At 38.4% G+C, this 15,662-nt stretch overlaps 1 protein-coding gene across 1 annotated transcript in view; it reads right to left on the reverse strand.

Annotated features, from left to right (window-relative positions):
* The window catches only part of PCNX2 (pecanex 2), a 152,085-nt gene that overhangs the window by 102,988 nt on the left and 33,435 nt on the right, over positions 1-15,662 (reverse strand). The window contains exons 9-14 of the mRNA XM_048934999.1: positions 12,850-12,985; positions 12,304-12,399; positions 10,848-10,990; positions 9,425-9,578; positions 9,298-9,330; positions 1,919-2,090 (exon numbers count right to left, since the gene is read on the reverse strand). Of these exons, the coding sequence (XP_048790956.1) occupies positions 1,919-2,090; positions 9,298-9,330; positions 9,425-9,578; positions 10,848-10,990; positions 12,304-12,399; positions 12,850-12,985 (734 nt within the window). The remainder of the gene's footprint in view (positions 1-1,918; positions 2,091-9,297; positions 9,331-9,424; positions 9,579-10,847; positions 10,991-12,303; positions 12,400-12,849; positions 12,986-15,662) is intronic.

Here is a 15,662-nt window from a genome sequence, read left to right on the forward strand (position 1 = left end):
ACCAGACCTGTCACACATTTAATAAATTTACGCTGACTTCCTTTTATAACCACGTCTCAAGATCATAGTATGCTATGCATCATTACACCAGCTCTTTAACTAATCCTGTCTATGATTTTCATCACTAACTCCTTACCGCAGTGAACACCTGAAACAGAGAACTTCTCATTTTCTCTGTGTTCTGTGGTGTATAGCCAAAATTCATTGATTTCTCAACATACTAGTTCTGACTACTACAATGAATTATGATTAAATACAAATTTAAAAGTCATAATGCAATGACAAATCAACAAGCATTAAAAATAATTAGCAGATGGATGAAAAGGCAAAATAACAGCAATATTTCACTGGCATTTTGGGGGCAACTTCCCTCTTCATTTTATTATCTGAAACAAATATTCCTGCACTTTCAGTTTCTAAAGGAATCTGAACTCAAAGTGCAGCAAGAAGCCGGAGGAGCAAAGACCTAAACAAAGCAGCACTGATTCACAAGTGCCAGAAGATAGGGCTCCCATAGAGGCAAAGCAAGAAGGAGTCAGCAAACATCAAATACACCTGCAGACATACCAGACCCCACAGCTGGCAAAAGTGCAATGGGAGATAAGCAAAAGGAAATGTTTTCTTCTCTCTGTTGTTAAACAGATCTCAGCTAGTGAGATGAACCCACATTTCCTCTCCCCATTCCCCTTCCAGGCTGTTTCAAGAACCTGCTCCAGGATATCTTTTGAGGCCAACCAAAATTAGCACATTTATAGCCACGCTTTTTTTTCTCCCCCTCCACCACACTAGTTGCCATAGTTTTTCATTTATCTCTATCCCAGGAGTCATTTAAGATTCTTGTTGAATTATTTATCAGCATTTTTACTGTTCACCTTTGACAGGCAGAGAAAATAAGATGTAACAAGAAACTTTAATGAGACCAAACGAAAGTAATGAAAGAAGCTAATGAAAATAAGTGAGATGCAGGTCTTCATTATTCCCCTGTTTCTGTTCAGAAGTATTGAGAGTCAATGAAGCCATATGAAGACCCTTCCTAAAATTAGTATGCCTTTCAGGCAGTAATAGCCTGACTACAGTACAGCAAAATGCAAGTCCAACAATCAAAGGTGAACAAAGACCTCAGAGGTCATCCATACTATATTACAAAGATTTTTCCTCTTATCCTGGTTAAATCCACAAACTTGAGACTAAATTTTAACTTTTCTACTTCATAATTAATAGCGTCATGTTATTTGACCTGAGTCCAGTTCAGTATTCATACCTGTAATACAACAGCAGTGTCAGTTACTGACCACAAGGACATAAAAAGAAGAGTCTTGACAGAACAGGGTTTTTCTAGCCATGGCTGCCCAGATTAGTGCAAGGGATCATCAGTCTTATTTTGGAACAATACCTGGATGTCCTTAGACATTTCAGAACACAACGCCAGAAGGAAGCAACTGCATAGTGGCTGCTCCACACTAACTCATCATCTGGGCATCAAGATTAAACTAAACCAAGAAAAACCATGTTCCTCATGAGCAGATGAATGTTCATCTGAGGGCCTGGCAGAGATCATCTTCCAAGCATTAAATATAAAACTCAGCTTATTCTGCAGTAACTGCTCCATACAGACAAGCCCTTACAAAGATAAACTGCATTTCACAGATGATATCTTTTGCTAATAACATCAGTGACTGTTAGTTTTCTACAGAGAATTTTCTCTGAGCCTCATTTCATTAAGAGCACTTTTTACATGAGGGAAAGTTGCCAAATCTTCCCCCCTCTCATGTGTCTTTAGTCATTCCAAATGTTTCTATCAATTTGACTCAGAGTTGCACCTCCATAACATGCATTTGATTGCCAACGTGGAAAAACACAGACTTCCCCAGCTGACACTTAATTCATTTTTACAGTCTTAGGAAAAATATTGACTCACCTATTATATGGTCTCTGGCTGACTGGAGAAATCTAGGAGAAAAAAGCTTCAAGCCATACATTGTATAAACTGAAGGATTTGTGTCTTTAGATCCAGCATCTAGCAGCAAAATAAGGCCACATAATAGGCAAAAATAAACAGGTCTGCTGTAGGTTATGATTTTATTGTGCCCCTGGAAAAAAAAAAAGAAAAAAGTATTTGAATTTTGTATTCACTCTCCTACTGTGCATATTGTATTAAATCGCAGAGAGGTTCAGGAGTCATACAAAAAGTTTTAATGACTTACGTGCACTAATTAATAATAAAAATATTACAAGGCATTTTTATCTTCTCCAGAGGAGTCTTTCAAAAAGTACAAAAAGCATCTCAGATTAATGCCAGCAATCATTCATGATTTTGAAAATCTAACCTTTGGGACCTTTCAAAACTAATCACAAAAGTAGTCATTTGCTGAGGAGAAAAAACATCCCCTTCTGTCTGAATATTATACATAAACAGAACTTATTTTAATGACTGTCTGTTTCAGGTAGCTTGAATTTTATTTATTTGTTTATAACTTCTTGAAATACAATTGCAACCTGGGAAGAAAAAAATAAAAAAAAAAAAGAAAAAGGAAAAGGTCTGAGCCTACTTAACACCAACCAATTTCTTCTCCTGATGCCACAGCATTTTACCAGACACCATGGAGGTGGCAGGTAATGTGCAGCAACACTATGTGTTGTCACCATCCACAAAACTGACAGCAGACATCACTACAAGACCAGAGAATGGCATCTTTTCAAAGAGGACCCTTTATCCCAGCAAGGATAAAAATAGATTTTAAAAGGATCAATCATCATTAGCAACAAAATTCTGGAGACTGCCCATCATCTGCAGACACAGGAAAACACCACAAGCATTTAGAAACACAAATCTTAAAGCAACAACCAACTTGGACTTTTGCCCAAACACACTCTGAAAGGAAAACGTGTTAAAAAGACATCTTGCTCCTTTGAACAGTCATAGTCTGCTGTCTGTAAAGCCATTTCTCATGACTACTGATTCTTTTCACTGCTGCCTTTTGCTCCTCCTTCACCTCCCCCCGGGTAGATTTGTTTTGTAAAACATGGCAATGCTACAGGTGATCAGCAGGTGAAACCTGTTTTTTCTTAATTTCCATCAAACAGTTGCAACACAATGCTTTCAAAGGCACCACACTCATTTACAGAAACTGGCTAAAGATAGTTCAAGATGCAAGACCCACAAAGTTAGGAGAGTTGCTACAGCACTTTTCAACAGGTGTCTGATAACTCTGCTTTAGCTCCATTGTGCTCTGGTGAAACGCAGCTGGTTGCCATTCTCCTGGAACTGCAGCATGAACACATAACAAGGCAATGGCTTTACAGTAGTAAATGTTTCCACCTTCCCACTTCATCCCTAAAACAGGATCATGTTCATCTGTCTGCTGCTTTGAAAAAAAAAATGGACTTTATGGCAACACCTTTCCTTCCACTGCAAAAGGATGCAGAATGCTTTTGTGTGTGGATGTATATAGTACTAAGCATCAACAAAATTCCTGGTATATTAAGTGATTCTTGTTGGCCACCTGTGTCCTCAGTGTCATTTTGTCTACAAAAAGGAAGCAAGATAAGGCTTCTGCTGAAAAGAGCGCCTTTGGGTTAAAAGAAAGCAAAAAGACATCTTGTACCAACACAACTCAATTTTTCTCATTGATTTGAAACATTTGACAGCAAAGCAGCATCCCTCCTGGAAAAGGTGACATTCTATAGCTGTTTCTGGCTTCTCTTTCCCAAACAAGGGAGGATCCTTATCTTACACTTCCATATGTGTCCCTAGTACACGAAGTTTGAAGTAATCCTACAGAAAATTGCTGTGGGGTCACAGGCCAGAGAGAATAACAAACACTTGAAAATCTTAATAGCTCTTACGGTAGCAAACTTTAGAGTACAGAAGACATCCAGGACATCTGCGAGTGAAAAGATTTCTTCAGTGTGAAAAGCCAGGAGCAAACTGACAAGAATTCAGGTTTATTTTGCAAAAGAAAAGTTGTTGTGAAAGTGCTTTTGTTTGTGAAATGCAATTTTAAGTGAGTGTAATAAAAGATCATTGGTGGGGGTTTTTTGTGCCTCCTCACTGATTTGAAACAGCAACTGTATTCTGTTTGGCTGCCAGCCAACCTCATATGTTAGCACGGCTATTAACTGATCTACACACTCTTTTGGATCAATCAGTTAACATAGTGGCAGATCGCAGGGAACTAGCATGCTTACATTGCACCTCACATTCATGGAATGTAAATCAAGTCAAGACTGACAAATCCTAGCTGGTGATTAATCTGAGTTTCATTGTTACTAAAGGCAGGAGAGTGTGTGTAGGCTTTGTTTGTTATGAATAGGACAAACATCCATGAAAAACATCAGAGGACAGTTAGAAAGAAAAATCTGACTTAAAAAAAATACTTGAAATACTACAATCTGGCTATTTTTAACCATCAGTTCATTTATCTTAAATGCAATCTGTGCCTTAGGAAAAGAAACGAGTAAATACAGCAATCAAATGATTGATATTTATATCCTGACCCACACACTGCAGACCAAAGACTTCTGTTGTAATGTTGCTTCTTTTTTTTTTTTTTTTTTTTTTTTCATGGTAATTATTTGGAGGCAGTTAGGTAAGATGGAGACAACAACCAGGAGTCCAGAGTCTCAGCATCTCATCTTTCCATTCTAAGAAGAGCACTGACATAATTATGTTTATAGTCAGTGTTTAACTCTTCCTGCTAAACAGATCACGCTTACCACGCTGGAAAGAACAACGCTAGTCAGGACTTGGGAAAGAAGCTAAGAAGCATTGAAAGGCTACCTGAACAACCTGCAAAACGTGAGTAAATACTACCTTCTCTATTTTTTTCAGGTGGCACTGGGGAGCGAGTCAGAATATTAAAATAGAACTAGTGTCTAATCTTGGATCAACAGGAGCAAACCATGAGCAGTGACATAGGATACTGGCTGCATAGCTTGTCAAATTTTCACATACAGAACTGAACTCCATCTTAGTGAATCTTCTCTGCCCTGCATCCTCCTTCACAAGAATTCAATGAGTAAATCTGGATTAATCGTTTATTTTAGGTCTAACTTTCAAACAACCATTTTTTATGAACTAAAAAAATTATCAGAGAAAATTCCTGCTTCCCCTTAATATTGCCAAAGAAAGTTCACTGAATTTTTCAAGTTTGTATTTCTTAATTCAGAAGTATTACAAACAGCACTGATGCATCTCATGTTTTGATAACATGAAGATTTTCAACAAAGTAATGCTTCAAGTGTTTGTGAAACCCTAGTAAAACACCTATTACTGCAAAGCATTTTTATGGGGGTCAAATTCAGGATATTTAATGATTTTTTTGCTCATGTGCATATTTGCAAGAAGAAAGACAGAAAGCTTTATGGAAAAGTATGTGTGCTCAGTTCTAACAGAACAGTACACAGGAAGAAATTAAAATTAGTTTTTCTAAATCCCATGGAGTACTTTAAACTGACTGTGGTAGTTTCCCCGCTTAATGTTATCTGGCTGCTTTGGCGGGTAATGGGACAGAGACATTGTAACATAATGCAGTTACAGTAGCGATTTATTAAATCTTCTTACTCTTTTAATAAAGAGTATGATTGCAATTCCTCAAATGCCTTTGTAAACCTGAACTAGATCCTAAGCCACTCACCTGTTTTAGAGGGACTTGCAGACAAGCTCTCATGATTCTATTCTATAGCACATTTGCTGCAGGTACAATCTTTACTGGCTGATCTGCTGCTGCTAAACACCACCAAGAAAACTTGCAGTTATCAAAGCCACCTGTCCCTAACCTTGAAATACACCCTGAAGGGATCTCTTACACATCAGAATATCCTACAGTCACTGGTATCTCTCTTATGTTATGTTGTTAATAAACTGATAAAACTCACATTTGAAATGGACTTCACATAATGCTCCCCACCATGCCAACGAGGAGGCTGTTCCATACTTTTAACATCCCAGAAACACGTGCCTATATGAAGAGAACTCTAAAGGCCACCAGCTCCTAGCTAACTGGATCTGAAAAGGCTAAAGCACAGGGTGACAAAAAAGTCATGCTCTGATTTTGTAGCAGGAAACAGTCTTAAACCGGCTGATAGGATAAATACTTGCTGGTAGCAAGTATTATCTGTAGGACTGGTCCTGCAGAGCATAGCGAGTTCCAACTTCACCACCAAGGATGATCAAAAGAAACATTACCACAATTCAATAAAACATATTTAAGTGAATAAAAAATCCAAAGTTTTAGCTGACTTAAGATTTAATTTCTTACCCCATACAGTATGGGGTTACAGCTAGGATCTCTAATTCAAACACTACGTACTGTCTAAATGCAGTCATAGAATCAACCACTGTTGGAAAAAACCTCCAAGGCCATCCAGTCAAACCATCCACTTACCACCAATATTTCCCCAGTATTTTAGATGCTAATACAACAACATTTTTCTATTTTTATTTTATTTTTTTTTTAACATCTCCAGGGACAGTGACTCAACCACGTGAAGTCACCATGGTAAGTTCCAAGTTTCAGTACATAGGGAAGAACCCACCTCCAATAAAATTATACTGGACTTCAGGTATTACGGTTCAGTCAACAACCACTACCTCTACAGCATAGAGCAGGAAGTAAATATACTAGCACTTGGAAGAAGTTTTGAGCAAAAGTTTTATGCACTCCTGGGCACTGTTTCCTGAATTCGGTGGATGATCTTCTAAAACAGAATCTCTCAAAATGGTATAGGCTAGAGATGACAAAGTTCCACCAAGAAGTAGCGAAGCCTGCTTGTGAGAGAGTCCGGAACATCTACAGCATGCTTGGATAATGTAAGGCATTAAAGGCTACTCATAAATCCAAGAACAGAAATTAATTCATTGTGCAAATCTGTAGCTGCCAATGGTTCATTTCACACTGAAAAATCTCATCTGCATTTTCATTCATGGACATGGTACTGCTCATTCATTAATCACCCTGCTCTTCTGCATCCTTATATAACATCAAGAGAGGTTGTACTCTTTAGCTTTAATGTAGTCAATACGAATTATGAAATAGTATGTCTTATTTTTTGTGGTGCTTAGTAGCTTAAAGAAGCATTTATAAATACCTATTTTGTTTTATACTAAGAGGTAAGATACAAGGCAGAGATAGAGATACAAGGCAGAGATAGCTAATCTATTTTGATTTCATCTTTGTTGCAGTTGCTATTACAGCTAGAAAGATTATCATGGTGAAAATGGGAAAAGAAACAAACAAGGAAGGAATGCTCACCTGTATCCAAAGATCTAGGTTCACAGGAAAGACTCCACAGAGGAGGGATCTCCAGAAAGAGATCCTTCCCCAGTGGCAATCAGCCCTTAAATGGGGTCTAGGACCTGTGACCCCTTCCAGTCACACAGCTGAATTGCCTTCACTTGTGCTGCCATGGCTGACTCAGTCCTTTCCTCAGGTGATCAGCCAGTGGTTCAGGCTCTGACTCAACAGTACCCCCTCTCCATGATAAATTTTAGAAAAGCATTGGGAAGATGTAAACATCTATTGTTACTTTGCTGTACTGCTTGCTGTATGATAAACAGAATCCAATGTGGTGAATAATACTTGTCATGGAATCACAGAATGGCCCGGGTTGGAAGGGACCTCAAGGATCACGAATCTCCAACCCCTCCGCCACATGCAGGGCCACCAACCTCCCAATTTAATACCAGACCAGGCTGCCCAGGGCCCATCCAATCTGGCCTCGAACACCTCCAGGGACGGGGCATCCACAACCTCTCTGGGCAGCCTGTTCCAGCACCTCACCACTCTCTCTGTAAAGAGTTTCCCCTGACATCCAACCTAAACCTCCCCTCCCTCAACTTAAAACCATTTCTTGTAACACTACTGTTGTTCAAGTCTGAAACACAAACCCAGATTTTGCTCAAAAAATGTTTTAACTTCAGTAGTTAGTTTGCCTTTAATACAATTAAAAATATGGGCTAAGTATATTTATAGTGAAGCTTTGATTAAAAGTTTGCCGCTCAGTTTAAATAAGTGTGCATGTTACTAGTGTCTGTGAATTATAAACTATTTGATTATGGTTCACGTGATGTCTAAACACACTGCAGCTGAATTGACTAATTGATTTTAATCACCCAAAAAAAACAACTTTACACTAAGGTAGGAATATTTACATTCATTTAAAATACTGCAGTATAATGTATGAATTGAATCTGTAAATGAAGCTGCTGTTTACTAGCCTTCCCTACTTTTTATGTAGTCTTGACTATCCTGTGGATGTATTATAAATGACAATACCTTAAGATCACCCTATAATAACTGACATAGAAAAGAAGAATCCACTGAAATCCATCTTAGTGCAATGTACAGTGTACACTTATAAATAAACTCAATTTCAAGTTCAGCCTGTATTTCCAGCCTCAAAACTGACAAAAGTAATTACTCCCTACCAAAGCAAAATAATCAAACAGACCTGCAGTTTTAAACATGCTGTTCTGGAGCCTTGAGGGAAGAGGGGGGTTCTTCAAAAACTTGCAAGGAATAATAAACAAACAAATGAGCATCTGGACAGAAGATGTAAAAGCAAGCAAGGGACCATATCACCCCTGGAATGTGTCACAACACCAGCAAATCAAAAGTGCTGAGACAGTGACAGACGTAGGGGTCAGTTCACAGTTATACGCTGATGATCTTAAACCAGTCTTATAATGGAGATAGGAACAAGCTCTTTGAAGAGAGATGTCAGAGTTCAGCTTCTCAGAACATACAGATCTTTATCTATATAGACAGATCCTTATAATGTGCATTCATTCACTGAGTTGGTCATTTCTTCAGAACACAGGCACTGAAGTAGTGACATATAACAAACAAGAATCTATGCCATTTGACGAGCTAATCACATTACTGGGAAATACAGAAGCAATAACAGATAAAAATAAGTCAAAATAATTATATTTTTTACAAAAAAAAAAAAACCTTCCTAATCTCAAGTCCCAACTGATCATGCTGTTAATCTAGAACTTCTGCATTTAGCCCATTTCCCAAGGAAAGCAAGGAAAATGCTGGTCTAATGCCACACTATTTAATTTCAGTAAATTGGTCCAGATGCATTGTTTTAATTGAGTATTTCAGCTCAAAGAGAAAGCACTTTTCTAAGAGCAGTATCAAATTCAGTAATTTAAAATTAAGACAGTATCATTTTCATAAATCATCTAGAACAATGAACTAGTTAATCCTCAGTTTCACAGACTAGCTAACTGTTGTTACACAGTACAAAAGTGACAACAAAGGAGAAAGACTTGTTCTAGCCAACACTTACATGTACTGGTGAAGCAGGATCAGGCTGGACACTCTGAAAACAGAACAGAAAGAAGTTTACATACAGGGACTTGTCTTCACAGAAGTTAGAAGACAATTCAGCACTTGGATACAAACTTGTTTCCTACCTTTAGGAGAGAATACTGGCAACTGGCCATAACGAGACAGAACAACAGAACCCAAATGTCTTTGCAAAAGCCTTGGTTTAGAGTCAGGAATCCAAGCAGTGAAACGAGAACTACTAGGAGAATAGAAAGTACGTTCTCCTTTATATCCTCTGTCCTGTGTGAATAATAATAATAAAAATATTTATGTAGTTGATACAGCAGTGCAGATTCATTTGCAGCTGGTATAAACAATCAGAGCTGGAGCAATCAGAATTTCAAGGACCTGAGATTTTAGTCCTGAAACTACATATCCATGTTTAACATACCTCGCTCCCCTGCCAAAAACCTTAGACACTGTGACAGCCAAAACCTACAAATAAAAGGCATAGTCTATGCTAGGCTTCAGTGCTTATTTGCACCCTTCAATCTCTCTTCCCAAATAGGATTCCACAGTAGAGGCGATCTGTATGTACGCAAGTGCATCACTATAAAAGAAAATATTTAAATAAGAAAATAAAACATTCATTTAATGAACATCTGACTACAAAGAATTAAATGAGCGATTATTTCTTTTATCTGCTCCATTAGGACACAGAAGCCGAGGGAGACAAATGGTTAATACTCAGGATATAAAAAAGATGATCAGTAAACATTTTCTGTGCAATTAAGGAAAAAAAAGCACCTGCTCTGAACCTAAGATCCCTGACTATAAGTCTGATTTCTTCAAAGTGTAAAAGTTGTCCTCTGAAATGTCTATTGTGGAGCTTATATTAGCATACAATGTGAGTGTAACACATATCCAAAAGGAACGACCAAATAGCAATAAGAGAGTGAGAACTATGAGGAATGCAAGCTAACATATCTAACATGTTGAAGTAGTCAGACTGCCACATGAGGTCTAACTGCAAAGGGTACGGCCAGAAGAGCTGATGCTGAATGAAACTGAGGGACTGCAAGAAGAAGAGATGCCAAGACAAGAATTTTTCTCTAAACAAATAAAACCATACCAGAACAGAGGGAGTGGCTGAAAGATCCCCTTCTGAATATCATCTATAATTTTTCATGTATCTTTTTAAAGACTGCAGTACTTGACTTACAAGAGCCTGGTACTTTTGTATTTTTGACCAACGTGTTGACTTTTTTCATCAGAAAGCTTAAAACCACTGGATCTGACAGCTAAGCATCAAATTTAAGGACTGTTCCGCAAGCCTGGTGCTCACACAAACCCAAGTCACTCTGGAAAATTAAGGGTAGTGAAAACCACCAAAAATATCCTAAAGGAAAATATTTTCTTCTACTTAGAACAAACAAGTATCTGTCTGTTCAACCTGAATATGACACTAATACAACGTTTGCTTCTTTCTTCTCAAGTGGCCTGCTCTGTTCAGCAGATAGAAAGGGATGCACACTGCACAGTAGGTAGAGTTGGATGCAGAAAGCTTACCGGTCCAGCAGTGCCAACAAGGTCAGCCGATCGTACCAGACTTTAATCCATTTACCAGGGAATATGATAAATTGGTAAAACTGCCTGTTCAATTTCCGTTGTGCTGAAGAACATGAAGAATCTTCAGGTTCCTGACTGGGTTGCTTTAAAAACAAACAAACCAGAAATACACAAAATGTTCTTCTGCACTGGTATATGGCTGCCAGCAGTACAGGTATTTGAAGGGCTAAATTTACATTAAGTTTCAGAATTGTTTTTCCCAAACAGGAATAACCAGAATGTATTTTTCTTCACTTCAAACTATGTAGGTTGCACTGGAAATAACGCCTCCTATCTCAGGGAAACTAGAACAATACCTAACATACTAGCATTTCTATTATCACTTTAAAAAGTTGCTGAACTACATTCTTTAAGCAAAAATTTACTTCAAAAGATTACACTTGCTAATCCTGGCACAGTTTCGTTCCTCTTGGGTTCTCTGTCCTACCAGAAAGTAACATGAAATTCAATCAACTGCAATAATTAGCTCCATTTTCCTAACAAAAATTGTTCGCTGTAACAACTAAAAAAAGAAAAAAGAATACTGGTAAAAAAGTCCATTAAAAAGATCTGAAGATCTGATTATTCACTCCTGAGAACATTTTAACATCTATTTAACTGAGTGTCCAAGTGAGCATTTTGGCTCCAGAGGAACTGTAATATTTGGATAAAGTTGATTACACAAGGCTTGCAGTACTTGGGCTGCAGTCAGATTTTTGAGATCTATTTGGGAAACTCTCAGCAGTCCTAAGCTACTTACCAAGTGTAACAGTACTTCATATATTAAAAAAAAAAGGGGGAAGAGGGGTATAAACCTTCGCTTTGTAAATTTATATTGTGGCAGAGACAGCCTGAAAATCTAAGTTCACTGAAGTCCATGACAAAACTCCTGACTTACTAAGGCTTAGGATTTCATGTTCAATAATAAATCAGAGAACAGGAAGTTCTGAAGTTACTGCCTGCCCTTGTTATGAACTTGCCACATAAGCCTGAGCAACATGCCTTACTGCTTTCTTAATGATGCAGTTTTCCTAGAAGTAAGAGTGATAATTGTTCTCTAATTTATGAGCAATTTACAAGATTAAAAATATTTGGAAAACATTTGAGCTTTTAGATAGAAGTCTATGTCCAAATCCGAAACATATTTGTAACAAACAAGGACAATTAACAGACTTTTAACTTAAAACAATTTCTCCATACGATTTGCTTTCAGCTTAAAGTTTCTGTTCAAAATCCAAGAAGTAAGATAATTAACTGACATTTTAAGGTTAAACATAAATATCAAAGTAGAACTTGCCATGGAGAAAAAGATAAGGTTAACGTTATTATAAAGGGAACTGTCAAAGCAATATTACACCCTCAAGCCATTGGTCCAAGACCCCAAATATAGTAAAGTTCAAACATGACCACATGTTACCATCTTAAAAGAACTCTGAGGGCTTTTTTCTTTTATCAGCTGCATTGAGAGATGTGGCTTTGACATTCCACAGTAGACATCCAGAAGCCTGGTTGCCTGATTCAGAAAAGGGAAACCAGACGTAAGGTTTTAGGATGCTACTGAATCCAAAGAAAATGTAATACTATTAAAATGTGGTGGTGCATCTAAAATCATAGCAGCTACATGCTCTTCCAATGAAATTAGATAGAAGATCAGCTTCTTTAGTTAATGGAGTCTAGCACAGACCACAAAATTGTATTTTGCAGAGCAGTTTCTCATTTGTGCGATCCTTTTCTGCAAAGAGCCCCTTCAAGCCAGTAACACCTATCTTCTCCTAGACTCTCCTCAGTATCAGTAGAAAACATCTGAATTGCATCTATCAGCATAAAATAAATCTAAATAACTGAGCAGTACTGGACAAAAAAAAGCACAATAAATCAACAAAATTGTCTTAGCAACAAGGCTGCAGCATTTGTTTGTATAACAGTTTATCAAAATGCTAGAAACTGAGATATTACAATATACCCGTGGGGTTTCTGAGAGGGTCCTTCGTGCCACCATTAGAAGGAGCTGCTGCTGCAGAGCACTTGCTGCCTGATCCCCAGAAGATGGTTCTTGGCTCTCTGAAGTGGTGGTACTAGAAGAACTGAACTGTATTTCACTGCATACAGAGGGGAGAAAGGAATGAGACTGTGTTAAAAAGCGGCATCTTCGTAGTAATCCTGAAACATCACAGGAGGAAGACAGGCTGGCTTACAGGACAAGGAGCCTCCCAACTTCATACCTGAAACCTAGTCCAGGCCCACAAAGCAGTTAGCATGCAATTGTAGATACATGGTATACTACATCCTCTGTAGAGAAATGGGCACTTCCATATCATGGTTTTTCTCATCCCAAGATGAATACCTAGAATGAATTCCACTTCTGAAGTGCATTTTGCTGTCCACTGGCAATTCAGAAAGTCTTATTGTACACTGAGATTTGAGTGTCAGAACAATAAGCATTTACAGTCACCTGATGTGACTCCTAGTCCAAGAGTTGCTTTCAGAAATATCAGTGTGGCACATTTCCAGACCAGTAATACTGAATTAAATTTCAGGAAGAAAAACATCATCTCCTTTTTTCTAGTTGTCTCTATGCAACTCCACTTCTCACAAGCACACTGCTGTAAGTATCAATAATAAATTATCTATGACAGTTTCCCTCTTGTTTACCTTCTCCTATAACTCAGGTCAAAAGCTGCATATCCACAGTGCAAAACTACATGGTAACTCCTCTGGAGATACTTTAAAATGAGCTTTAAACCAAATTCATTTAGCTACCTACCAAACTCATCTAGCCTCAGCTGCACAGAATTTGAGAAGTATTAATTTACCCCACTGAGTATTCAGGCTATAAGAAATTTCCTTCTGCCTTCACAAGATGACAATGCATTAATCAATCATTCATAAAAGGCTAATATAGATAACCCGGTATTGAGGTCTAAACTCAATCTAGGAGAACAACAAACAAGATGATTTCCCACCATGCCACATGTTTACTGCTTTATGCTTAAATACTTTATCCTCTGCAGTTACAGCAGCAATACCTTCTGTGTTGCAAAAATGGTTAGCTACTATCACCTCATTCAAGGCAGTCAGTATCAACTGTTCCTGTCTTCCACAAAAGAAAGACAAGCAGGAAAAAACTTAAGTCATTTGCTTCTGTTCACCCAAGAAGCCTGTGCCAGAACAAAAAATAAACTCATCTTGCACACCCTATATGATTGTTCCCATGCCACCTCAGGAGCTTTACAGTTGTGACTGTCCCATACAAAAGAGGCTGTTAAATTAAATTGCAATGGCTATTGCTACAATAGGACGAGTTTCAATGTCTGGATCACTAAGAAGCAGGGCTGAAGTATCAGACCAACAGCCTAAAACAAACACTGTATCTTTCTCACCACTAGGACTTGCTATCTCTACCAGGACCAACAGGAATACCAGCAGCACCAGGATATCACTACAGAAGCCATCCTGCCTTTGGCCTCCAGACATGTTAATTTAGTTTTCTTAACACCTTGACTCATGTCAGGTTTGGGTACCATCTACCACTCCAGCTGAGTTATCAGATGAGCACAAATGAAAGTGCCCCACTGTCCTGACCCCAATGGCTTCCCCTGTCCCCAATCCACCTGCTATTAGTAGAGAAAGATCTGCTCCATATAGCATCACATGCTCTTTGGACAGTACTAGGAAATGAGGACTAGGCCCAACATGATCAACTGATGGCCCAGCCATGAGGCAGCTCTCCATAAGAACACATCTGCTTTGTGGGTCGCATACAGCACCCACAAGCAGTCAATAGCAAAACCATACAGAAGTGATGGGAAACAATCCACAGTCCTGGGTCTCAAACAACTGATTCAAGTAGGCAGAAAGGGAAGCATAAAGGCATGCCTCCCAGGAAGGAAGTTCCTCAAAACAGCTAGCCACAGATACAGACTACAGAGGACATCCGGACTTTTCCCATATTCTGAAGCAATCTACCCAAGGGTGACTTTGTTCAGCACGAAAGAAGGCTATGGACTTCTTTGTTTTGCTAGGATGAATGTCCCATTTCTTGTTGTTGTGAGAATGACCCTGGCATTGCCTTTTTATAGGAGGAAAAAGCAAAACGTAGCTCAGGGTATGCAGAAGCTCTGCATTGGGAATTCCTGCTCAAAATGTGACCTAAAACATAGTAAGGAAATAGAACAGCGTTTATTCATTTCTTCTTAAAAGAAGAGTTAATCTTCAATAAATTTCTGTGCCCTTAACTGTCTTTCTACAAAAGCTAGAGTTGAGAGTATTTCTAAATTGGACCATGTCTTTTATCTGTTTCCCAAGAATGGAACTGGCAGAATGATGGATAGATAGGCCAAGATACTCCCCTGGCACACTCTTCTATTAGTTCTAGGAAATCAAAATAATTTTAAGAATAAGAGTTCTTCCAGAAATAAATTTAGAGAGCAAATTCTCTCCCATCAGACTTGAAGATAACTGAAAAGCCCACAAAGTCCAAATTCTTGTTTCTGTTTGCTTTCAGCAGCAGAATTTACAGCTCCATCTACCAGCAACTGGCAGAAAAGGTTGTAAACAGCTAGGACACTAACTGTGGGGAAAATGCTGGAAACTTTATGGAGCTGGCAAGGCAATCAGGGCACGGGAAATAGAAAGGCAGAGCTAGCAAAGCAACAGTTCCCAAAACAGGACTGTCACCTGGCCTTTACCTGATTCCCATGCCTTTTATTTATACAACCTTATATCTCTGCATCCCTTATTATCCTTTCCTCATCTTCTGTTCCCCTCAGCTCTTTA

The sequence above is a fragment of the Lagopus muta genome, chromosome 2 (assembly GCF_023343835.1).
Source record: "Lagopus muta isolate bLagMut1 chromosome 2, bLagMut1 primary, whole genome shotgun sequence".
NCBI lineage: Eukaryota > Metazoa > Chordata > Aves > Galliformes > Phasianidae > Lagopus > Lagopus muta.